Source organism: Boleophthalmus pectinirostris, unplaced genomic scaffold (assembly GCF_026225935.1).
Source record: "Boleophthalmus pectinirostris isolate CB_2022bp ecotype Guang Dong unplaced genomic scaffold, ASM2622593v1 HiC_scaffold_16, whole genome shotgun sequence".
Classification (NCBI taxonomy): Eukaryota; Metazoa; Chordata; class Actinopteri; order Gobiiformes; family Gobiidae; genus Boleophthalmus; species Boleophthalmus pectinirostris.
In genome coordinates, this window is record NW_026571095.1 from 952141 (window position 1) to 978362 (window position 26222).

General features: G+C 38.4%; 1 protein-coding gene across 1 annotated transcript in view; it reads right to left on the reverse strand.

Annotated features, from left to right (window-relative positions):
• Nucleotides 1–26222, reverse strand: part of atp1a2a (ATPase Na+/K+ transporting subunit alpha 2a) — a 350773-nt gene that overhangs the window by 27753 nt on the left and 296798 nt on the right. The window contains exons 20-21 of the mRNA XM_055151513.1: nt 10271–10416; nt 5779–5909 (exon numbers count right to left, since the gene is read on the reverse strand). Of these exons, the coding sequence (XP_055007488.1) occupies nt 5779–5909; nt 10271–10416 (277 nt within the window). The remainder of the gene's footprint in view (nt 1–5778; nt 5910–10270; nt 10417–26222) is intronic.

The window sequence follows — 26222 nt, forward strand, 5'->3', positions numbered from 1 at the left end:
TCTGACCAATACTACGCTGATGCTTTCTCACAAACAGACACAGAGTCCATCAGGTCCGCGCTGACAAAACTCTGCACTGAGCTGACATTTGGGAGGGGCGCTGGTTCATGTGTGCGTTCTTAATCCTTGTGTTTCTTCGGCTTCGCAGAAAGGCCAAACTCAGATCGATGCTTAAAGAATGAACATGCACGGATAAAAGGGGATTTAAAGGGGAAAATATCTGTCACAGTTCACCAGTAACTCGCAACTTTAGCCTGGGCGGATGCATTTCATAACAGTGTTTCATCATTGACAGCCTTGGACGGTTTAAAGACACACTACGCTACTTTTCTGGTGCTTGTTTGTGTCCATGGAGATGTTAATGCTTTTTATTTTTAACCTTTATTTGATCAGGTGTTATAGATGTTTTTATAGCCTTCTAAATCATGTATTATTACAGTAAACATGCTCGCCTCTCCGCAGATTTGAGCTGGTAGTTTATAGTTACCTGGTCCCCGAAGGGTTGACCAGGTTTTGTATTCACCATGTGCGTGTGTGTGTGTGTCTGTGTGTGTGTGTGTGTGTGTGTGTCTGTGTGTGTGTCTGTGTGTGTGTGTGTCTGTGTGTGTGTGTGTGTCTGTGTGTGTGTGTCGATGTGTATGTGTCTGTGTGTGTGTCTGTGTGTGTCTGTGTGTGTGTGACTGTGTGTCTGTGTGTGTGTGTGTCTGTGTGTGTGTGTGTGTGTCTGTGTGTGTGTGTGTCTGTGTGTCTGTGTGTGTGTGTCTGTGTGTCTGTGTGTCTGTGTGTGTGTCTGTGTGTCTGTGTGTGTGTGTGTGTGTGTGTGTGTGTGTGTGTGTCTGTGTGTGTCTGTGTGTCTGTGTGTCTGTGTGTATCTGTGTCTGTGTGTGTGTTGTGTGTCTGTGTGTGTGTGTCTGTGTGTGTGTGTGTGTGTGTGTGTCTGTGTGTCTGTGTGTGTGTCTGTGTGTGTGTGTGTGTGTGTGTGTGTGTGTGTCTGTGTGTGTGTGTCTGTGTGTCTGTGTGTGTGTCTGTGTGTGTGTGTGTGTGTGTCTGTGTGTGTCTGTGTGTCTGTGTGTGTGTGTGTCTGTGTGTGTCTGTGTGTGTGTGTGTGTGTGTGTGTCTGTGTGTGTGTCTGTGTGTCTGTGTGTGTGTGTGTGTCTGTGTGTGTGTGTGTCTGTGTGTGTGTGTGTGTGTGTCTGTGTGTGTGTGTCTGTGTGTGTGTGTGTCGTGTGTGTGTGTGTGTCTGTGTGTGTGTGTGTCTGTGTGTGTGTGTGTGTGTCTGTGTGTGTGTGTGTCTGTGTGTGTGTCTGTGTGTGTGTGTCTGTGTGTGTGTGTGTCTGTGTGTGTGTGTGTGTGTGTGTCTGTGTGTGTGTGTCTGTGTGTGTGTGTGTCTGTGTGTGTGTGTGTCTGTGTGTGTCTGTGTGTGTGTGTGTGTGTCTGTGTGTGTGTCTGTCTGTGTGTGTGTGTCTGTGTGTGTGTGTGTGTGTCTGTGTGTGTGTGTCTGTGTGTGTGTCTGTGTGTGTGTGTGTCTGTGTGTGTGTGTGTGTGTGTGTGTGTGTGTGTGTGTGTGTCTGTGTGTGTGTGTGTGTGTGTGTGTGTGTGTGTGTGTGTCTGTGTGTCTGTGTGTGTGTGTGTGTCTGTGTGTGTGTCTGTGTGTGTGTGTGTTGTGTGTGTGTGTGTGTGTGTGTGTCTGTGTGTGTGTGTGTCTGTGTGTGTGTGTGTGGTGTGTCTGTGTGTGTGTCTGTGTGTGTGTGTATGTCTGTGTGTCTGTGTGTGTGTGTGTGTGTGTGTGTGTCTGTGTGTGTGTGTGTGTGTGTGTGTCTGTCCACCTGTGATAATTCCACCATTTATGGACCGATTGTCACCAAATTTAGTACGTGGGTCAGGCCCCTGTGCCCGATGCTGCAAAAAAAGTTTGGTGATGATCCAAGGTCATTTGAGGTCACACGGGTCACTTGAAAGGTCATGCCATTATAAAGGATAGGCAGTTTCGGCAATTTCTGAATCATCTGCGGCTTAAAATATTCACCCAATCATCACACAAGTTGGAACACACATAACCGGGGAACAATGGATGTTACAGATTGAAACCAGTCAAGGTCACTTGAAGGTCAAGGTAACCAAGGTCAAATATGCGTTTTTGGTCATAAGTCCGCGAAGGATCGAGCTAGAGTAATGGGAGTGTCTCAAAATCTCAGAAAATGATTATCTATTTATATTCCATGCATTTGTATAGTCAAATATTAATAGTTTTCAAGACAGTCTTGTTTTTCTGGTGATACACAACACACTGATTTACAGTCACACAACTAACATACACACACCTCATGAAAAATGACATTTTGGTTCCACACTAGTAAACACAGACATTCTCATGTGTGACCAATATCACACAAATTTACACCATTATTCATACGTTCTACACTTGGTGATAGTGGTAAGATATTATTGTAGCCACAGCTGCCCTGGGACAGACTGATGGAAGTGAGGCTGCCCATCTGTGTCATCGGCGCCTCCGACCACCACCAGCACTCAATCACACCACTTTCATACTAGTCCTTTGTGGGTGAAGTGTCTTGCCTAAGGACACAACAGTTTTGTCACTAGCGCCCCACTGTGGCACCTGATATTATCAAGTAGAGTATTTTGAGGTCTATAAGTTGCACTTTTTTTCATGGTTAGGGTGTTTCCTGTGACTTATACTCCAGTGTGACTTATATATGAAAATGTTCACACTGAAGCGGCGAGACGCTCTAGTCTTGTGTGTCAGTATTTGCTGCTCCTGTTCCTCCTGCACCACTGTCACTTTGCACTTTACTGCGCATGTCTCCTGCGGAAAAAGCTGCTGCAGTAGTGAGAAAATTCAGTCACGGAAAGATGAGCACAGTCCATGGATGGAGAACAACTTTGGTCAGGATGGAACAAAGACTGGACAGAAACTGGCAGAAAGTCTCTGGAACTGGCTGGCTGGAAACTGACTGGAGGAACTGCTGTTTACCTGGTCAGGATCTATAATACTCTATGGGAGTTGATCAGAAGTGACACCGAGGATGAAGAATTGAATGGATTTAGTGATTTGGAGTGAGATGGAGAGTTTGGTAAACTTGTTCTGTTCTGTTGTTTATGTTATAGTTTATCTGAAGAACTGTGAAATATGTGACGTTAACACATTAACACCTATTCAACCTGTTGTTCTCTATTCTGTTGTTATTACTTTAACTTGCCCTTGATGAAATGTCGGTTCCTGGTCTCTGATTTTATAAAATAAATTTCCCCCAAAAAGTGCGACTTATAGTCCGGTGCGACTTATACCTGTTATTTTCTTCTTCACTATGCATTTTTTGGCTGGTGTGACTTATACTCTGGAGCGACTTATAGTCCGAAAAATACAGTAAATGAAATACCGTACTATGAAACATTCCAGGAAAAGCAAGAACATCTCCCTGGGTTTAAGATGACATCACAACACTCTACAGACCAGTCCTTGTCAAATAGTGGGGCGATGCCAGGGGGAGCGCGTGTGACCTTGAGGAACTTTTTTTTTTTTTTTTTTTTTGCGGTACTATAAATAAATAAATAAAGTGTAATTGCACATCCACTACAGCAGTTGGCAGTGATGTTCTCATTGTCAGAGTGTGCGCAGGGAGTATTAGCGCTATAGTGTTGGGTTTTCTCCATCAAGCAAATGCACACACAGCACAGAGCAGGAGATATGAAGTGTATGTAGCGCTTTGCTTCACTGTGACGATGGCGGGAAACGAGGAGAGACCGCTGTGTTTACTGTGTCTAAAAATGTTGGCAGCGGACAGCAGTTGGCAGTGAAGCCAAATAAATTATGGCGTCGCTTAAAGACATTACACCCCAATCACGCTGATAAGCTGCTTGAGTTTTCTCAATGAAAAAGTACAAGTCTCTCCATGTCCGAGCACCAAAGTACATCTGTGACATGTTAGTGTCATATGAACCATCTCACACTCTGAGGACCTCAGGGACCGGCCTCCTGCTGGTGCCCAGAGTCACGACTAAACAAGGGGAGTCAGAGTTTCAGGTTCATGCAGCTAAAACCTGGAACAGTCTGAACATGTGAGACAGACTCTTCTGTGACGCTGTTTAAATCCAGACTCAAAACATTTCTGTTTAACTGTGCATATAACTGAAAGGTTTTCATTCCGCACTCTTCTCTCCAATGTATGTCCATCTTTTTTTATTTTAATCTTCATGATTATTTATGTTTTCATTTGTTTTTATTATGATTTAATGTATTTCTTATTCTGTAAAGCACTTTGAATTACTTTGTGTACGAATTGTGCGATACAAATAAACTTGCCTTGCCTTGTCTTGCCTTGAAAAAGTGCCAAATATTGCAACAATTTGTACTCTTCTTTAGTAAACCAGAGAGCACTGTTAGGCGGAGTACAAAATATCAGAGGAGCTGATACTGCTGCAGTATTAGACCTGGTTTCTGTCACGCTGGATGACGCCCCGAACTATAACACAAACATGATCTTTAAAGACGAGGAGGACACAGGAGGACGCAGGTGAGTGCAGCGCGGATTACGGACGGACACATGCTGTGTGTGTCCTTTGGCGATGCGACTAAAACGTTTGCTCTCGTATGTAGGCGGCTGAAGGCGAGGGTGCGATTTGTCCACGTTTGGTTGTGGTTCTGTGGAGCGGAGGCGTGAAATATTTTCTTCTTCCTAAGGGGGGGTGTGACAGAAAATAATTCAGAAGCACTACTATAGACCAATACTTTTTACAGATGAACAGAGGTCAAAGTAAAATTCTTACAATGTAGTATTTGTGAGTTCAGTGAGTACAGTGAATTTTTGGATATAATCAGCATTCAATGAAATTTTCTTAATCGATTGTCGGAAGAATTAACGATCGATTATCGATTAATCATTAATGTTTTATATAAAATGATCATCATTATTATTACTATCTGCACTACTAATCTGCATAAATAAATTCAACTTTACGACATATAAACCGTAACCACTCTAGAGCCACATCAGCCTGTTTGACATTATAATGTGTTTAATTCAGTTTTGCGCAACTCTCACAGAAACAAAACTTAAAACTGCATCACTAATTTGCATAAACTAAGCAAAGATTAAAAAAAACAGCTCTTGTGTCGCTGATGCGGTCAATTTCTTTCGGATTAAAAGACATGACTCAGTGGAATACAGGTTAGTCTGACCAGATTTGCGTTTGTCAAAACCAGGACAGCGTACGGGGGGAGGGAGGTGGGGACTCGTCATCCACATTGCGCGACTCTCACCTGGCAAAACTTTTTCCCACTGGACACCGAAACGTATGTTCCTGCTTTATACACTGTGCACATGGACTCACACTTGTCCCGAACGCAACGGAAAGTGTGGAATTTCTTGTACAAATCATCGTTAAATACACATTTGTGCTTTGGCACGTTGCAGACTGACAGACTGTTTGTGTCTCGCTCCTTCTGATGCAGAGACACATGTACACACCTGTTTGGTCACGCTACACACAGCAACCTACATTCGGTTTGTCGATTAAAATGAACGTAATCGATGAAATTCTTAATGATCAATTATCGATTAATCATGCCCATCCCTAGTATTTGTTAATTCACCTTTTTTTTCTAGAGTCTGAAATCCACCAATAAAAAAAAGACAATGCACAAAAAAGTATCTTTGGCCATCCATTGTCTTTTTCATAACCCTTTAGAGAAAAAAAACAGGTGTGCGTGTGTGTGGTGTGTGTGCGGTTGTGCTTGCATGTGTGTTTGTGACTCACTTCATGCCCTGCTGGAACAGAGAGTTCCTCCTGGTCTTACAGATGATGAGGTCGGCCCACTGCACGATGACGATGCTGGAGAAGAAGGCCGTGTGACAGGTGAACTCCACGATCTTCCTCTGCTCGTACGTCTGCGGGGACAGGTCAGTCTCACGTCATTCACGCCAAGAGAAATTTACTCTAATCACGACCGGTCTAAAGTTTGGACACACCCTCTTATTTTTTATTATTTTTTTTTTTTTTTTTTATATCAAATATGAACTTACATTATTCCATATATATTAGTATCTTGAAAGTATCCATCCTTTGCTTTGTCGAAAAATATTTAGTAGAGATATTTAAAGATGTGGAACCTGCTTGTTTCTATGGATCTGTCATTGCTCTGCCTGAAAAGTTCCGCAGTATGACATTAAACACTCTACCTTACATTTATTCAATTACAGAAGGTTTTATAGCTCACAAATATCTATAAAAACAGGCATTCTGACTGTGAGTGGAGGCACCTGTCCACAGATCTGACCTGTAACTTGGTCTGGTTTAGTCTCCATGAGGATAGAAAGATTTAATGCCATACTGTGGATCCGTCACCAGAAAAGTTACACAATGCAATTTTAACTTTTTAATATATAATTCCATATGTCTTGTGTCATATATTTTGATGTATTCTGTGTGTGTCTAAAATGTACAAAGTCGTAAACATAAAGAGAAAAAACACTGAATGAGAGGATGTGTCCAAACTTTAGACTGGTAGTGTACTTGTATATGTTATGGCCCGACTGATATGGGTTCAGTCAAGTGGTAACGGAGGGAAACAGGGGCAGATTTTTGACATTCAAATGTCTCTTATTCAGAAACTAGAGGAACTATTGAAATAAGTAAAGTATCAGAATGTAGGAAAGAGTTACACTCCAACAGGGTCAAGTTAAACCTGTGATATTCTTTCAAGTTGTTGACAAAAAATTTAAAAACTCATGTCGGAGGGAATGAAATATGCAGCACTTTTTGGGCAATAAATCCAAACAGTGATAACTCTTGGTTCTCACTTACATATCCTTAACAAACTGGTTTGAATATTTGCTTCATATAGTTTTCTACCATATGGTACAAGATTAGGTTGAAAAACCTCTTACTTTTTGAGTCATGAGATTTTTTATTAAGAAAGGTCATGGTAACGGAGGCAAAAGTAACGGAGGGAAAATTGTTCAAACAAGTAGAAGGTGCAGGATTTTACATCATTTGTCAACTTTTTTCTTCCAAATACTTTAATATTACTTCAAAATGAAAGGAAACTATTTCTATAAAATATGTCAGTCCTTCCAAGCAAATTTTTTATAATTTTAAATACATTTTTTTTTGAAAAATCATGTACCTTCATCAACAGTTCAAAGATGGAATAACACAAGATATGATGAAATACATCCATTTATTTACATGATTTGCAGGTCTTTGAAATTTGGGAAATAATTTTTGTTCCATGTTTCATACATGGTCTGTTTAAAACGTATGGAACTTTAGAACCAAAAATGGTACAGAAAAAAGGTCAACAGTTTCATAAACTAGAGTACATATGTATCTGTTCAATACATTTTTATATCAGATGTATTAACTTGAATTTTTGGCCTTGCTGTTTACTTCTGCTTGACCGGGCCCATATATTAGTCGGCCGATATGGGCACTTGGAGACATATCGGCAATCGGCCTAAATCTGGTTGATATGCTCGATTACAAAATAAATCATTATCACGATTATTTTGGTCAGTATTGAAATCACGATTGTTCAGATGATTATTTTTTAGTTACACAATGCATTTATTCTGCATTTCTCTCTCTCACACACACACACACACACACACACACAAAAACACACTTTGTTATTGATAATTTACTCAAAACTTTCAAATTGAAAATAAATATAGGCTACAAATATGAACCTTAGAGCAGTTTTACCATGTATAAAACATAAAATGAATAATATAAAACAGAAAAACATAAATGTATCAAAAATAAAATATATATCCAGCTGTTCTAAAATCTCTATATTCAAAACCTGTATCAATATATTTATTTGTATAAAAAAAAAATCCCAAAATAAACTTTAATCGTTATGCTTTAAAAGTTCCAACTCGATTATTTGGAGATCGTTTGACACACAAATCGAAATCGCGATCAAAATTCAAATAATTGCACAGCCTTAGCCAATAGTCCACATGGGCATGTTATACCTCGATATGAAGTGTAGACTCTATATATTATCTCCATTTAATTCAATTTACAGAAAGATGAATGTTCTAATATGTGACACTGCATCAGTATGTGTCAGAGGAGTAATTTGTCTTTGTCTGTGATGCCGTATCGCCCTTGAACGAGTCGTGTCATGTCACTCACGTACGTTTGTTTACATCAGTGTGCAACACTGAGGCACTGGCTTTAAATGCCCTAATGCTTTAAATGTGTCTGATCTAAGATATTAACTATAAATAAACGTTAACTTCAGCACAGTTTAGGCCAGTAACAAAACTACTGCTTGTTTGTATCAAAGTGAGAGTGTGGAGCAGAGAGGACTGTCCCATAGACACACACAGCTGCTGTTAACATACTGGATTATATTCTTTTTATGGATGATCATTTTGAATCAGAATTAAAAGGACACTTATTAGTGAAGACTTGTGATCTAAAAGGAGCCTGTGTGAGTGGTTAGTGCTGCACATGTCGATTTTGGAACTACTTTTGGTTCTTTTTCATTGGTTTGCTTAGCTGCTATAAGGCGCTTGGCATATTGTAAAGCAGGCATGTCCAAACTACGGCCTGTGGGCCAAATGCGGCCCTCAGACAAATTTTCCTTGGCCCTCAGGCTTCCAGGTGAATTGGCCCAAATTACCTTACATCATTTAAAAATTAACTTCTTACTGCAAGTTTTTTGGAAATCTACCTTGATAAAGTGAATATTTTATATTTAGTGTGTGGTTTTTAGAATATTAGCATGAGCCATCAGTGTTTATTCATGCTATTCGTGTTAAACATGCACATATTTCAATTATTCACTGTATTGAGCACCAGTCTATGGCCCTCGATCGACCCTCTGCTTCATCTGTGTTTAGATATGTGGCCCTTGATGAAAAAAGTTTGGACACCCCTGCTCTAAAGTGACGATAGTGTCTGTACATATGTTACTGAATATGGAAGTGTGTAGATGAGCTGTGAATAGAGGTGTAAATGATCAGCATTTATGTGTCACGCACACATTTCCTCCAAAAGGTTGATAGTGGTAGTTTTTACTTTGTTTACAGGCTAGCTACAGTGTCATGAAAAAATGCCATTAGGCCGACCTACTATCTTCAAATAAGACTGCAAAGAGGCAGAATGATAATAAATCAAGTCTAAACAAACCCAACTTAAAATCTAATAAAGTCAAACCTAAGTTTTATGATCAACTGAAGATTCACAATGAATTTTAATGTCACTAAATATATCGGCTATTATATCGGTTACTGGCACCTCCAAAGCCTGTTATATTGGTATCATATTGGCTCCAAAAAAATCCATATTGGTCGAGCCCTGGTATATTTATCTAATTTTAGCAACATCAGTAACTGCTCAGTCCTGACCTTACAGCAGACTGAAATCAATACAAACTCTTATTCTTCTTGGACATTTGTGCTTTATTATTCATTCACTCTGCACTGGTAAGGTGGTACACAGCAATACACCACACTCATATTAACCTATATGGCTGAAGTGCCTTGCCTAAGGACACAGCAGCAATTTTTGACACCTGATATTCCCAGTTTAGAGTTCAGATGAGGTTGGGCATCGTCAAGGAGGTATGGCCTTATTCGTATAAAGGCGTGTGGCATAATAGGGGTGTGTTTTTTCATGTACCCCGTATCTGTTCTTTTTGTTTTTCTGTTCTGTTGGCCAGTAATATTTAATACAGATGAGGGCAGCTAAAATGAATATTGTTTAAATGCAGATTTTTTGTTGTAATACAGGGAGTTCTTGAGTCCAGTCACTAATATAAATGACCAGGATCAACTATAGACTGTGTATGTAAATGGACATATCTAAATCACTAGCATGGGGGATGCTTCTGGCTCCATCAACTCTGGCGCCAATTCACTTTGTATTAAAAAAATGTTGCCAATCTCTTTGTAACTGCTGCTGTCAGGCTCCTCATTTTGGTCTTAATATGGTCATATAAACCCTCTGCATGTTAGTTAGTTAGTTTACTGAAGTCGTGCTGGGACACCCGAGTGGATTCGTGTATAGGGCGCTCTGGATTGCGAGGCGCGTGGTAGTTTTTTGATGGGGTTGGAGGCTTATGAGCGCGACAAATAGCCCAGAAAATACGGTAAATATAGTGCAATCAGATATGGAAATCTGTCTCTTGCCTTCATTTGAGAGTATGACATTGTCACACTACGTCCGACAGCTCCAATATCACCATTGCGTTTGTTTTACGTCACTGTATTTGTGGTGCGTTTGTTTGACATACCCACTGCTGGCCGTAGGTGTCCTCCAGGTCGTTGACTTCTCTGTTGTCCCATTGGATCCTGATGCCCACCAGGCTGTACGGGAGGAAACCGTTCTCCGCCAGAATCACAAAATACGTGAAGAAACCGGCCAGAGCCTGGATCATACCTGCAGGGAGAGAGGGAGAGGTTAATGGAGACATAAACATAGAATATATAAGCGAAAAGTATATGTTTGGGAAAGGATTAAGACTGGGATAGGTGTGAATGGAAAAATAGACCATAATTTATACTTTTTTAGGTATTTAAAGTCACTGTATCTGATTTTTACTGTCTTAAAAACATGAAAAACAGAATAACAGTGGTCTAAAGTACATCTTCACTTTTACGTTATGCATTCTGAGCATCCTAATTATTCACCGCAATGAGTTTATAAGCGCTTTTTGCAACTTTCCCAAAACCAGAGCGGAGTTTTGTCGTCACTGTAACGCTAACAACAACTAGCATGCTAACTGCACACTTCCTGATTATGATAAAACACTTTATAATTCGATGCAGACAGCAAACAGCAGACTTATTTTGTCCTCAAGAGCTGCTTTTACAGTATCTGAGGTTTTGAGGGCAAGACATTTTGTTCACTGTAAACCTCAATATTGATCTAAACAGCTTCATGGAAATAGGACTTTTGACTTTCATGTTCAAGACTGTAGAAGCTCTTCATATTGACATTTCATTTTAACAAGAAGCAGATTTTCATTTATGTGTTTTCAGTGTTGGAAAATAGCCATGTAACATTTTTAACCCTACATGTATGATTCAGTTGGAATTTTTGTTGTAAGTAAGTACAGAATATTCCAAAAAAAAAAATTGGCATAATTCACAGCCCAATAATTTAGGCAATTCTTGTTGAAATAACCTCAAATTTTCAAAGAATGTATAGAAACAGATCACGATTTTATAATGAATGTTTTATTTTTGTTCTGTTGTCAGGTGAAGCCATTCACTCCCAAAGAGAAGTCATTTTACGTCTTGGAATCTGCTCGCACACACTCACTCAAGACTGTGCAGCCTTCAAGCCAAAACTTGGAAAAACTTCACCAACTGGCAAACAAATTTGGACTTGGTACCAAAAATGTAAAGAGAAAGGCTGCTTATGTTGGGCTAACGGATCTGGCAGACCAACATCAACATCAGAACAGAAGGTCGAGCAAGTTCGTGAAAACTCTTATGAAACCCAAGAGGTTCGTAAGGAGAACAAGTTTTGAAACACAGATTCCTCGAATGACGGTTTGGCATAACAGTTGGTGAAGTTTTTCCAAATTTTGCATTGAAGGCTGCACAGTCTTGGGTGACTGTGTGCGAGTAGATTCCAAGAATCAAAATGATTTCTCTTTGGGAGTGAACGGCATGGCTCCACCTGAAAACAGAACAAAAATAAAACTTTAAAAAAACTTGATCTGTTTCTACACATTCTGTGAAAATTTGAGGTTATTTCAACAAAAAATGATTGGCCTCTGAAATGATGTCAAATTTTTTGGGACACCCTGTACAGACTTGTGGGGACGTGGATAAGGGGTGGGTGAAAACACATTATAAATCTATTTTAATGATTTCAAAGCTCTCAGTTTATTTCCCATAACCTTTCCCCTTGAAGACTGAGCACAGTTTTAGATAAGAGAACCTTTATTTGTTCCACTATGAAGAAATAAATAAAGCTACAAAAACAGACAATCTAAGTATTTTAAAAGATTGGATTTCTTACTAAAGGTATTGGACTTTAATTGTGTGTAAGTGTTTTTTGATGTGTCTTCTCTGCAGATGAAAAACAGGAGAGGTAATGGGACGAAAGAGCTCCTTCTCCGAACACCTAATGGACCTTTAAATGTATTATTGTTTTCAGATTTTCCCATCACCAGATCTCACCCACGAGACACAACCTCTCACCAAACAATTTGTAGAAAGCTAAATTACTGACAGGATCTCTTTAAAGCCACTCTGTGTAACTTTTAGCATATTTTTATTTTATTGTGGATGTTTTTATTGCACTGAAAAACTTGAAAAATGTGTCCTGTGTAAATATGTAGGCTTGCATGTTAATTCAGTTTATTTCCATGTATTTTTGTTCAATTCCCAATATTTCCCTTGAACATTTTCCCATCTTTTAAAAAATCCTGAAAGTAGTAGCAGGCCTTTCATTTGAAGTAGCAGGCTGTAATCTAGGTTGGTGTTAGAAAAAGACCACCAATTAGCAGAAACTGAAGATTTTTACTTTGTGTAATTTCATAACAATGGTGGCTGAAGAATGGCAGTGTAATTAAGAGTGGTGGAAGTAGTCGTTATGTGGCCGAGTGGATGTTGTAGAAGCAGTAGTCAAGTAGTTAAGAGTTAGTAGCAGTAGCATTAGTAGTAATAGTAGTAGTAGTAGTAGTGGTAGTAGCATTAGTAGTAGTAATAGCAGTAGTAGTAGCCAAGTAGAGCTTGTAGAGTAGCATTAGCAGCATGCAGTATTAGGGTAATAGTAGACCTAGTAGTCCTATAGTAGCGCAAGAATTGTAGTTAATATATACCATATGCATATACCTGTAATAGTAGTAGTAGTAGTAGTAGTAATAGTTGTAGTAGTAGTTATAGTAATTGGTAGTAGTGGTAGTAGTAGTAGTAAACAAAGTCTAGCAGGAATAGTAGTAGTAGTAGCCTAGTAACAGTAGAGTAGTAGTAGTACTAGTAGTAGTAGTAGTAGTTGTTGTTGTAGTAATAGTAGTAGTAGTAGTAGTAGTAATACTATTAGTAACAGTAGTAGTAGTAGTAGTAGTAGTAGTAGTAGTAGTAGTAGTAGTAGTAGTAGTAGTAGTAGTAACTGGTAGTAGTGGAAGAAGCAGTAGTAAACAAAGTCTAGTAGGAATAGCAGTAGTAGTAGTAATAGTTGTAGTAGTAGTTACAGTAATTGGTAGTAGTGGTAGTAGTAGTAGTAAACAAAGTCTAGCAGGAATAGTAGTAGTAGTAGCCTAGTAACAGTAGAGTAATAGAGTAGTAGTAGTACTACTAGTAGTAGTAGTAGTAGTAGTTGTTGTTGTAGTAATAGTAGTAGTAGTAGTAGTAATACTATTAGTAACAGTAGTAGTAGTAGTAGTAGTAGTAGTAGTAGTAGTAGTAGTAGTAGTAGTAGTAGTAGTAGTAGTAGTAGTAGTAGTAGTAGTAGTAGTAGTAGTAAGGAATCAAATGCAAGACCTCTATGCTGTGAGTACCAATACTGACACTACCACTTCACCACTTTGTGTACTTTAAAAGTGCAATGTGTAACTTTTGGGTTGGGGTCTGTCACCTGTTTGTTGCTATGGAGATGTCATTGCTCTGCTTTGAATGTTCCACAGTATGACATTAAACAGATCTACTTTACACAGACAAACATCAATAACTATTTCATTTTATAGATTAACCCAACATTCATTTATCGCAAATTATATTCTGATTAAACAATCAGAAAAGTCCCACACTGTATCTTTAATCATTTAATCTAATTTAATGACACAAACTTCAGCCAACACCTTCATAAAATCTGCAAATCGACAACATTTGTACCATAATGTTAAAGCTACAGTGTGGAACTTTCTGGAGTTGACACATTACCTTCGTGATTCCATGGATACAGAACGTTAAAACCAAACTTTGGAACATTCTGCGTGACATAGATAGGTTTTATTTATGCCAAATTGTGGATTATTACAGCCAAAGGAACAACATTTCTATAGAAACAAGCCAGGCCAAGTAAGAGTCAGGTTTGTGGAGAGGCAAGCCTGCTCACTGTAAGAATGCATGTGATTAAAACTACCAAAATAAAAAACAAACAAACATGATGATATTGTCTATTTTCTAGCTGAAAAGTGACATATTGTGACTTTAATTGGCCTGTACAAGCCTGAAGGATGTTGTGGTGTTATATTCCTGTAAATACCCGCGTACACTAGCAACAGTTTTTTTCGTGCGCATATCTTTAGCCTGTAGCGCTTAAACTAACATGACAGCAGCACTAACACCTGAGCTAAAGTGACAAGAATCCCCTGAACGCTCCACAATTTATAGAAACATCCTCGGCTCAGATGGAGTTATTTTGACACGTGTTTATAAAAAAAAAACTCTCTCTGTGCTTTTACAAGGAACAGAACACTTGAAGTTTGTCACAAAATATTAAAATCAAACACCACAGCTCACTGACTTTAGAGGTGGATGTACTCAGTTACATTTACAGGCTTTACTTTTTAAATTAAAGGATCCATATGATGATATTTTCTGATCTCTGTTCTAATGTGGTTTCCTCATCACAAACAAACTTGGAGTTGTGTTTTGTTTCATTCACACATGTTTAACACACAAACCCTGTATATTCGAGTGTTTTTTGTTGTGGATGCAGTGTTCATCCACACTAATCTGACAGACAGAACGATCTGGTGACGCCAACTCCCACGAATTCATCTGAGTACAGATCTGATCCTGCACTGTGTGGACACCTGAAAACGTTGATATGCTGATGTAGGAGCTCTAGTTGTGTCCTGATTGGACCACGTCACTGTGACTTGCGCCTTCCTGATTCACTGGGTTCTTGACATCTGTCATGTGACGCTATTGTGGTGAACAAACTATAGACAAACGGGAAACCGTGTAGCCATGGCCATCTTAAAATCCAGTGTTACGTTCAGTAACAACTGACCCTCATCAGTCCACAAAAAGACTGTTTTGACACTTGCCATCTTCCTCGGCTCGAAATCGGCTGCTGCAACTTCAGACACGGTGCTCCACTTCTTTGTTTATACCTCCCACGAGATGTTGTGACGTGACGCCAGCCTAGTCATGTGACTAGCATTTCAGGTGGTTTCGTGTTACTGTGTGGATAGGGAACAAATACAGACACGATGTGTCTGGATGCAAATCGTTTCTGATATGGTGATACGGTGATTCGTTTCAGTGTACACGTATCCTCCACCATGTTTCACCATGTGATGTGTTCATGTGTTTTTAAACTTCATACACCTTCTCTAGAATCATTTGGATCATTTCAGCTCTTGAATTGCCAATCTCTACTGAACTAAACATAAAAGTTAGTTGTTAACTTGAAACCTACCATTTCATGACATCACAAGGTAGAACAGAACATTTTGAGATTTTGAGATGTAGACAGACTAATAATAAAGAGTTACTAAAATGTGTGAATGAAACAAAACACAATTCCAGGTTTAGTTTAGATGAGGGAACAACATTGGTACACACCTTAAAGCTCCCAAGAGTCAACTTTGTTTAATATAGGACTGATCCCTTAGCTTAGGCGTCCACCATCCATTGGCAGATCGTGTACCACATTAAATCGTTTGGAGGTCAGTAAGCACAACCAGAATGAATACATAAGACGCACCAGATTATAAGGCGCACTGTTGATTTTTGAGAAAATTAAAGGTTTTTAAGTGCGCCTTATAGTCCGGTACATTAACAAATTCTAGATCAGATGGTATCCTTAAATGAGTAAAAAGTAGTTTCTTCAAATACGTTCTTACTTTTACTTAAGTACTTTCTTGGACCACTGCTTTGTGCTCCTTCTTGAATATTATTTTGAAGTAGCAGTACTGCTGTGACTAGCCAAGACAAGCTGGAGGACTGCAGTTATTAACAGAGATGATGTGGTTTTAATTTGACGTTGGCAAATGTGTTTTGTCAGAATGGGTGGAGCACTTTGAGCTGATGGACGTGTGATGTGTGTGTGCTAAAGTGAGCCTGCTGAGAGGCTCATTTACACTGATGTGGTGAAGTATACACTGAATATACACTGAGTATACACTGAGTTCATTAGGCCCAGACGTGGAGGACAGAAGTAAGAGTACTGTTACTTCAATATTATATCCAAACAGAAGGACAGCAGTAGTAGAAGTTCAGGAGATCACTCAAGTAAAGGTAAGAAAATAAACTAAGAAAAAGTACGAGGAGCTGTTTGGATGTAACAGCTGATTTGTAATTTGAATTCAGTGCAACTGGAAGGACAAAACAATAAATAAACAATAAATAATGCAAAAACTCAGATATTTATACTTTGCAGTTGATGTCATCTAGCCTGATTCATCAGCCGGTTTTACTTTGTGGAAACCGTCTGAGCTCGCAGCATTAGAATTTGTTTACTTGATGGTAGGCAAGTACTTTTTTTATTTAACCAATCGCTGCTATTTGGTTGTGGCGTATGTAATGCGCCGCTACCTGGTATATTAAACTTTTCCCATATCCCATAGGAAGAAGCACAATAATGTCTTTCCCCTTGATAAAATTCACCAAACATTCTCTCTGTTCCGTCTTTAAATCCTCGATCTTGGGAATCGTTGCCAACACAGAATGTCTGTCTTCATCTACATCCATCTTGACCGCTTTGTTTACTGTTGTGTTGTTCCACAAAACGCACCCAGACAGGCGCTAAGAGTTTGACATCATGACTTCACAGCTCTTCGCTGATTGGCCGGTGCGAGGTCTACAACTTTTAGGGTTCTTGCACACCGTCTAGTGTATTTTAATTCCTGACCTAGTCGCTGGAGAGAAATTGAAACTGAGTGGAGGCACTAGGTGGCACCAGCCTGGCTAGATGTCATCAAGATTTCTTGGGGATCTGACTGACTAAGCTGGAACTCTAACAGTTTGTGATGTTACACAAGTCCAGTTTTGTTGGCTCCTGAAAATGTGCTGTTTAAATCCATTTTGTATTTTCCTTTGAGTTTTCACACAATCTTAAAACTTTTTTGTCAGTGTTTGCTAATGTGTGCCTTGTGTCGCCATGGTAAATTCAAATTCATATTTATTTTTTTAGAGGATAAGCCCCTTGAGATGTCTCCACATCTTGATTGGAGAGGGTCATCATTCCACGCCTTGAGATGTTTCGCCATCTCGTTTTTGAGGGGGTAAATATTCCGCCAATAGAGATACATGTAGAACACCCCAGCATGAAGTCACTGCAAAGTATCAGTATAATATATGATCTGATACTGCTGGGTTTCAGGTGACTTCACAACATTCGATAGGCTGATATTATTTAATCCAGATGGGGGCAGCTTAAGTGAACATTGTTAAAATGCAGATTTGTGTTGTAATTCAGTCAGTTCTTGGGTCCATAATAGAAATGATCAGGTTCAACATTTGGAGATTTCATGGCAAAGTACAAAGTAATCACAAAGAGAAACCTGTCTCTAGCTCTCCAATTTAAGAGTATGAAATCATCACATTCTAGAATGTTAAAAAACGCCAAGTAAAACCAGTCTATAGCCCATTATTATCCTGCTGCTAAATGGGCAAAACCACAGGCATTAGTTTTACTGCAAATGTAAAAGTACCTGATTTTCTATGTATTTAAACAAAATGAATCTTGCCCAGGAGTACACGTATATCGTATAAGCAGCTCTTGAGGTCAAAATCAGTCTGTTGCAAATATATATAACCTGCATGCAAATATAAAGTGTTTTGTCACATAATCAGGTGTGTAATTAGCATGCTAGTTGCTGTCTGCTTTTCCGCCACAGCAAAACTCCTCTCTGGTCTGTGAAAGTTGAGAAAAGTGCTTATAAACTCATCGCGGTGAATAATTAGGATGTTCATAATGCATAAGTTATGTAAGAAAGGAAGAACTTTGGACCACTGCAAACTGTTTAAAATTAACACATTCTGTTTTTCACGTTTTTAAGACGGTAAAAATTTGGTAGAGTGCCTTTAAAGGATCAAGGATACATATTTTTCTGTCCATGTTATAATGTCGTCACAAACATACCTGGAGTGTGGAGAGGAAATGAGAGCATCCGGGTGTCTTATTAGAACAATACTGGACTGAGCAAGCTTGTAATGTGAACACTTATGCTTGAATAATCCTGGGTTGTTGAGCTGTCTGCATCTCCAAAGCTCAAAAGGCTCAGCTCCACCTTGTGATGTCATGCAGTGGTAGTTTTCAACAGCTCGTTTTACATTTACTTCAGTAGAGATCGACAATTCCAGGTCTGAAGTCATACAAATGATTCTAGTGAAGGTGTGTGGAGTTTAAAAACATAGTGGAGCACTAAGGAGCACTATGGAACACTTCACAGAGAAAAAATAACACATTAAAAATGTTCAACTGTTTTGTAAATAAGCTGAAGCTATACATGTAGACAGAAGTACACGCTGTATTGTACTGTTTACACAAAAAAAACACAATGAATAAGGAAATACATCAGCAATAAAACATTGGAGAATAATTGGACACAATTTACAAAACAGTTGTACATTTGTAATGTGTTTTTCTTCTTGGTGATTTGTAATCTTGTATATTTGATCACGTGCTTTAGGTTTCGTGGGGGGTGACATTATTTGCCCTGATGAAGACTCCTCATGTGTCAAATCATGTTGGCTTGTCCCATGTAACTATTAAAGGACTTTTATTCTAATTCCAACAAGTCCCTCAGACTTTTTGATTGTTTTTAACTTCATTACAGTAAGTTTTACATTATAAGCTTGGTCATCTTCACTATATGATGCCTGGCTCTGTACCACCTTGTGATGTCATCTGGTGATAGAGAAAATGCTCCACTATGTTTTTAAACTTTACAAACTGTTCATTTCTTAAGCCTTCACAGTCATGTTTGGGTTAAATCTGACCCAGACCAAGAATTCCCTCATAGTAAGTGTCTATACCTAAGTTTGAACTACAGATTTAATTAGAATGTCTAAATAGACTACCTCACATTAATAAAGATGAAGAATATATAAATATAATGTTTCAAAGAGCAAGAAGACCATATTTTTCATATTTTCTTGATCTTCTTTTGCTTGTATGAGACAACTGTGGTGTCCTAAGTGAAAACAAACTTAGAAGAAAAGACGTCTCTCCCACTTGATTGACTTGTGTTCCTTATGTGCTCCATAAACAGGATGATCACTCCTTTCACTGTGCTGAGATTCCACTTTGCCCATTCAAAATGTGGAAAAGTGGAATTGTTTTGAATCACTGTAAAGCACTTTGTGTTATATTTGTGTATGAAAAGCGCTTTATAAATAACGTTTGATTGATTGATTAAAATTTGCTAAGCCTACATGTCCCATCATGCATTAGGGGACTGTGGGCCAGCCCACTGTGAACATGACCTACACCTATTACTTTAAATGTGCACTGTGATCTCCATCTCGAGTTTGCCCTGATGAAGGCCGAAGGGCCAAAACACGTTGGCGTATTTTAACTTTATCTGCCATGTGGTATTAAAGGTTTTTCATTATTTTGTACTTTTTGAGTGTCTCAGTTTTTTTTTCCTACTTTGTATGTGAGACTGGTCCTTACACTGAAGAGCACCAAAAGGACAATTCTGCACAATTTTTGCATATCCAAGTAGCACTCCTGCATCCCAAAGCTTTGCACAACTCCAGGTCTGTTTTTGAGAAGGAACAGATTATAACATGGCTTAAAGCTCACAAGAGTCACTTTGTGTAATATAGGACGTTTAGTATTTCCATCACACTATATCACTTCACTGTGTTACCAACGACCTGAGCTCTTCTGCTACAAATATGACCTAAATAAACAAAGTATAAACCTATAACTGAAAAAAACATATGATTTATACATATGAATGCCACTATTCTTCTACAAACACATGTAATTGGAACGATACAAACAGCACACGTGTACGACCACTCCACGCTGCATGTTTACCCATAATGCACCTCAGCTCACGCCTTTACAGCGGAACGGCCTGATTTCCTGTATTACTCTTATGAAGGCGAGATCTCAAAGCAGGTGCGCTAAACATTGTGTACCGTAAATGTCACGTCAATTAGCGGTAAATTGGCGTGGCGATGGCGCGTGTTCACCCGCCCGGGCTCTAAGTGCTTAAAAGCGCGGGGTTACGTGGGTAAAGACGTGGTGCTAAATGTCAGCGCTTATTATGGGATGTCTGTAGTGTTTATAGGGCCACAGGTTAGCGCGCGCCTCATCCTGTCGCTGTGATTCATGTGGAGGAGATCACGGGGCAAACGCGCTCCTACAAATCATTTTCAGGGACTGTGGCTGACGCCGGAGAGGGGTCTGTTTGTCTCGTATAGGTTTAACGCAGAGAAACAAAAGGGTGAATTATGGGTTGGATTACGCACAGTTTAAGGGCCATATGGGAGGATCAACAAGGCGCTGTAAATGACATTATATTTGACAACTTTACATCTGTGAGCAGGTAAGAGCACGGTACACTGGCTTTCAAAGGTGGGGCACTGTTTAGTTTTTTTAATCTGAAGGTACAAGTAAGAGAAGGTGGAATTTACACTGGTTCCTAAGTACATTTCACGTTCATTTTTCCCATAGACTTTCTGGAAAAAAAAAAAAAAAAAAAAAGCAAAAATTCATGATGTAAAATGATCTGCCAATGAACAAGACTTTTGGTAGTTCAAATCTGAAAATATATCTGTCTACACTTTTGTGCTTAAAATAAGAAACAAAATCAGTAGATAATTTTACTTGTCAAGTTGAATCGACTCAAATGTTCTTAAAATATTTATACTTATAGTGTAGTACTTTACTGTAACAGTGCAGTACTTTATTGAAATAATGTTGTAATAGTCTCATACTTTACTGTAATACTATAGTACTTTCACTGTAATAGTGTAATATTTTACTGTAATAATGTAGTAGTTTACTATAATAGTGTAGTACTTTACTGTAATAGTGTAATATTTTACTGTAATAATGTAGTAGTTTACTATAATAGTGTAGTACTTTACTGTAATAGTGTAGTACTTTACTGTAATAGTGTAATATTTTACTGTAATAGTGTAGTACTTTACTGTAATAGTGTAGTACTTTACTGTAATAGTGTAGTACTTTACTGTAATAGTGTAATATTTTACTGTAATAGTGTAGTACTTTACTGTAATAGTGTAGTACTTTACTGTAATAGTGTAATATTTTACTGTAATAGTGTAGTATTTTACTGTAATAGTGTAGTACTTTACTGTAATAGTGTAGTACTTTATTGTAATAGTGTAGTACTTTACTGTAATAGTGTAGTACTTTACTGTAATAGTGTAATATTTACTGTAATAGTGTAGTACTTTACTGTAATAGTGTAGTATACTTTACTGTAATAGTGTAGTACTTTACTGTAATAGTGTAATATTTACTGTAATAGTGTAAGTACTTTACTGTAATAGTGTAGTACTTTACTGTAATAGTGTAATATTTTACTGTAATAGTGTAAGTACTTTTACTGTAATAGTGTAGTACTTTACTGTAATAGTGTAATATTTTACTGTAATAGTGTAGTACTTTACTGTAATAGTGTAATATTTTACTGTAATAGTGTAGTACTTTACTGTAATAGTGTAATATTTTACTGTAATAGTGTAGTACTTTACTGTAATAGTGTAGTACTTTACTGTAATAGTGTAATATTTTACTGTAATAGTGTAGTACTTTACTGTAATAGTGTAATATTTTACTGTAATAGTGTAGTACTTTACTGTAATAGTGTAGTACTTTACTGTAATAGTGTAGTTTACTGTAATAGTGTAGTACTTTACTGTAATAGTGTAATATTTTACTGTAATAGTGTAGTACTTTACTGTAATAGTGTAATATTTTACTGTAATAGTGTAGTACTTTACTGTAATAGTGTAATATTTTACTGTAATAGTGTAGTACTTTACTGTAATAGTGTAGTACTTTACTGTAATAGTGTAGTACTTTACTGTAATAGTGTAATATTTTACTGTAATAGTGTAATATTTTACTGTAATAGTGTAATATTTTACTGTAATAGTGTAGTACTTTACTGTAATAGTGTAATATTTTACTGTAATAGTGTAGTACTTTACTGTAATAGTGTAGTACTTTTACTGTAATAGTGTAATATTTTACTGTAATAGTGTAGTACTTTTACTGTAATAGTGTAATATTTTACTGTAATAGTGTAGTACTGTAATAGTGTAGTACTTTACTGTAATAGTGTAATATTTTACTGTAATAGTGTAGTACTTTATACGTAATAGAGTAATATTTTACTGTAATAGTGTACTGTAATAGTGTATATATACTTTACTGTAATAGTGTAATATTTTACTGTAATAGTGTAATATTTTACTGTAATAGTGTAGTACTTTACTGTAATAGTGTAATATTTTACTGTAATAGTGTAGTACTTTACTTGTAATAGTGTAGTACTTTACTGTAATAGTGTAATATTTTACTGTAATAGTGTAATATTTTACTGTAATAGTGTAGTACTTTACTGTAATAGTGTAATATTTTACTGTAATAGTGTAGTACTTTACTGTAATAGTGTAATATTTTACTGTAATAGTGTAGTACTTTACTGAAATAGTGTAATATTTTACTGTAATACTGTAGTACTTTACTGCAAACACTCTGAACCTCTAGTTCACATGTGGCAAGGCCAAGGCCCGCGGGCCGCATCCGGCCCTTTAAGCCGTTTTATGTGGCCCGCAAGGGGTTAAAAGGTATAATTTATTATTATGTTGCGATTCTGTGCCGCTACTACATTTCTCACAATGCGCCGCAAAGTGCCCGCGTCCCGCAAATTTTAATAGATCCATGATCCCGCCACTAGAGTGGGGTGTTTCCCTCTTTGCGAGCGAGTCCCTAACGCGCTCTGTCGGAGAAAACTCAACAAATTCCCCGAAATGTCCAAGAAAAGAAAAAATTGATGAAGAAGGACGGCTATTTCATGAAAGATGGGAAATGAATACATGTTTGTACTTCAAGGAGAATGAAAACCGGTATGTCTTTTATGTAACGAGACAATGTCCATAATGAAGGAGTACAATTTACGTCGGCATTTTGACACAAAACATGGAACTAAGTATGCTAATTTTAGTCTCCAACAAAAACAACGAGCTGTCCAAGAATTAAAAGGAAAACTAAAATCGCAGCACGATATGTTTTCAAGAGCTACAGCCAAGAACGATGCAGCAGTGAGAGCTTCATAGTGGCGGAGGAAATCGCTCGCGCTTCCAAGTGCTTCTCTGAGGGGGTGCGTTTTATAAAGCAGTGCATGCTGAAGGGTGTGTGAGCAGGTATGGACCAGATACAGACTTTTAAAAATGTCAGTTCGTCAAGAAACACCATTGCTGACCGAGTGAAAGAGTTAGCAGGGAATCTTACATCACAGATTACAAACGACGCACGTAGTTTTCTTATTCATTAGCCATTGATGAAAGCACAGACAACACAGATACAGCACAGCTGTCCATTTTTGTGCGAGGCCTAAAGGCAGATCTGTCTGTCACCGAGAGCTGCTGGATATAGTTCCCATGCATGGGACAACAACAGGGAAGGAGATTTTTGAGGCGGTGGAGAAGTCCGTAACTAGCTGTAAATTACCGTGGGAAAGATTAGTGGGGCTGACTACTGATGGCGCTCCTGCAATGTGTGGCGAAAGACGAGGCTTGATTGGACTGGTAAAAGAGAAAATGCTACAAGAAAACTGTCCTGCACGTCCGATAACCTATCATTTGCATTATCCATCAAGAGACTCTGTGTGGAAAGGTTCTGGAAATGGATGATGTATATGGCCACTGTAATGAAAACAGTCAACTTTATTCGTGCGCGTGGCCTAAATCACCGCCAGTTTCAGCACTTTTTACAAGAGATCAGCGCTAAGCATGGAGATGTCCCGTATCACACAGAAGTAAGGTGGCTCAGTCGAAGCGCTGTCCTCCAGCGATTTTTTTAGCTCAGGGAGCAAATTGCGCTTTTCATGCAAAGCAAAGGAAGAGTTTTGCACGAACTATCAGATCCAAAGTGGCTGTGCGATTTTGCCATGTTGTGTGATCTAACAGAGCATCTCGCCCAACTGAATAAGAGACTGCAGGGACGCAAACAAGTCATCACGCAGATGTCCGACTCAATCTCAGTGTTCCAGCGGAAACTTCACCTCTGGAAGTCCCAACTAGAACAGGACAATCTTGCCCACTTTCCTGTATGCCAGAGGATTTCAGCCTTAAATTCAGTTTTTTCATGTGCTCGGTTGGTAACCAAAATAACCCGGTTAATTAATGAATTGGACCGACGCTTTTCTGACTTCAGAATTTGCCCTCTTTGCCAATCCCTTTACTGCTGATGTTGACAACGCACCTCATAATCTTCAGATGGAGTTAATCGAGCTTCAGAGCGACAGTGGCCTGAGATCAAAATTCCAGGACGTTGCACTCGAGGACTTTTACCGTCTGCTTCCCCCTGATGTGATGCCACAGCTTCGACTTCATGCTGCCCGTATTATGTCTATGTTTGGGAGCACCTATCTGTGTGAACAGATGTTTTCTATCATGAATCTAAACAAGACCAAGCATAGATCACGCCTCACCGATGACAACCTCCGTGCTGTTTTGAGGATTTGCTACAGCACAAGACCTAAAACCAGATCTGGACATGCTGACCAGAGGGAAACGATGTCAAACCTCCAGCCAGAAAACAAACAGGTGAGCATTTTGTGTTTTTAATGTTTTAAAATTAATATCTCTAGTTTAATGTTTGATTGTGTTTTGTGTTTTTATTTTCAGTTCATGATTACTGGACTGGACTTCAGAGGAGAGCAGAAATGATAATGTGACCAATATAGTGAGACTGACAACCTTTCTAAAAATAACTTTTATTACAGTTTTTGAAGACTTCATGTTAGATCTGTTATGCAAGTTCTCAGTAGATCACCCTGAAAGAGAAAGGTTCTGAGGGAAGTAAATTAAATTAATTTGATAAGATTTGTCAATTTATTATTTGTGATCTGTAAATTTTGCTCTGTTACTGAAGGAGTAATGTGAATATCTTAACTTTGTCAGTAGATCAATACAAACAAATTCAATATTATATAATATTTGAAACTTAAATAAATATTATGAAAAATCAATTACAGTCTCTCATTTGTAACATACCAATACTGCATATACAGAGTAGCTGTTACAGTCTTAACTTTACAACCAGCCCTTTGATGACAACCATGATCCAAATGTGGCCCTTGGTGAAAATGAGTTTGACACCCCTGCTCTAGTTGGACGTCTTTCTCTTTCCTCTCCTTCTCCTGGATAATGATGTCACTATGGCACTGGATAGTTGTCCCTGATTGGTTGACGCAGCATTTCTGATGGCAAAAGTTCAGATTTTTCAACTTCTGCCATTGGACGTCCTGGACACTCCTGAACGCTCAAGACGAGCTGCCTTGACGATAGATTCTCACTGCGCTGACACCTGAAGACACGCTGCAAAAACGCAGGACGCCCTAGACTTAACAGGTAATAGTCTGGTTCACTCGAAATAAATAAATAAATAAATAAATAAATAAATATCCAATAGAGCCTTGTTCTCGCATCCTGGAAAGTAAAGGCCTCAGTGGTGCCTGTGGTGATCGGAGCAACCCTAAACTGGAAGAGGCTACAACAGATACCGGGAAAAACAACGGACATCTCAATCCAGAAAAGTGCAGTACTGGGGACAGCAAAGATACTGCGCAGAACTCTCAAGCTCCCAGGCCTCTGGTAGACGACCCGAGCTGAATGAGGGTGAGAGACCAACCACCGTGGAAGGTGAGAAACACTTTTTTTTTTTTTATATATAAAACTGGACTGACACGTCATTTGAACACAGCTTCATAATAATAGTAGTAATAGTAGTGTAGTAATAGATAGTAATAGTGTAGTTAGGGGTGTCAAATTATCGCATTAATTGCGATTAATTAATTACAGTCATATTTAGCGCGTTATGTTTTTTAATCGCGTTAATCTCATTTTTAATCTCTAACTTTACAGTTTCTGTATGCGAGTTGCTTTATTATAAAATCTGATTTTATGTGTTGTTGGGACAACACACACACACAAAAAAAACACATTAATAAATTTTTTCCACTCATTGCCGGAAACCCACACAAAACGCACGCAGTAAGAGCGATGCAAACGTCATGTTAACGTTTGCGGCGTTAGTCGCACAATGGACGAAGTTGA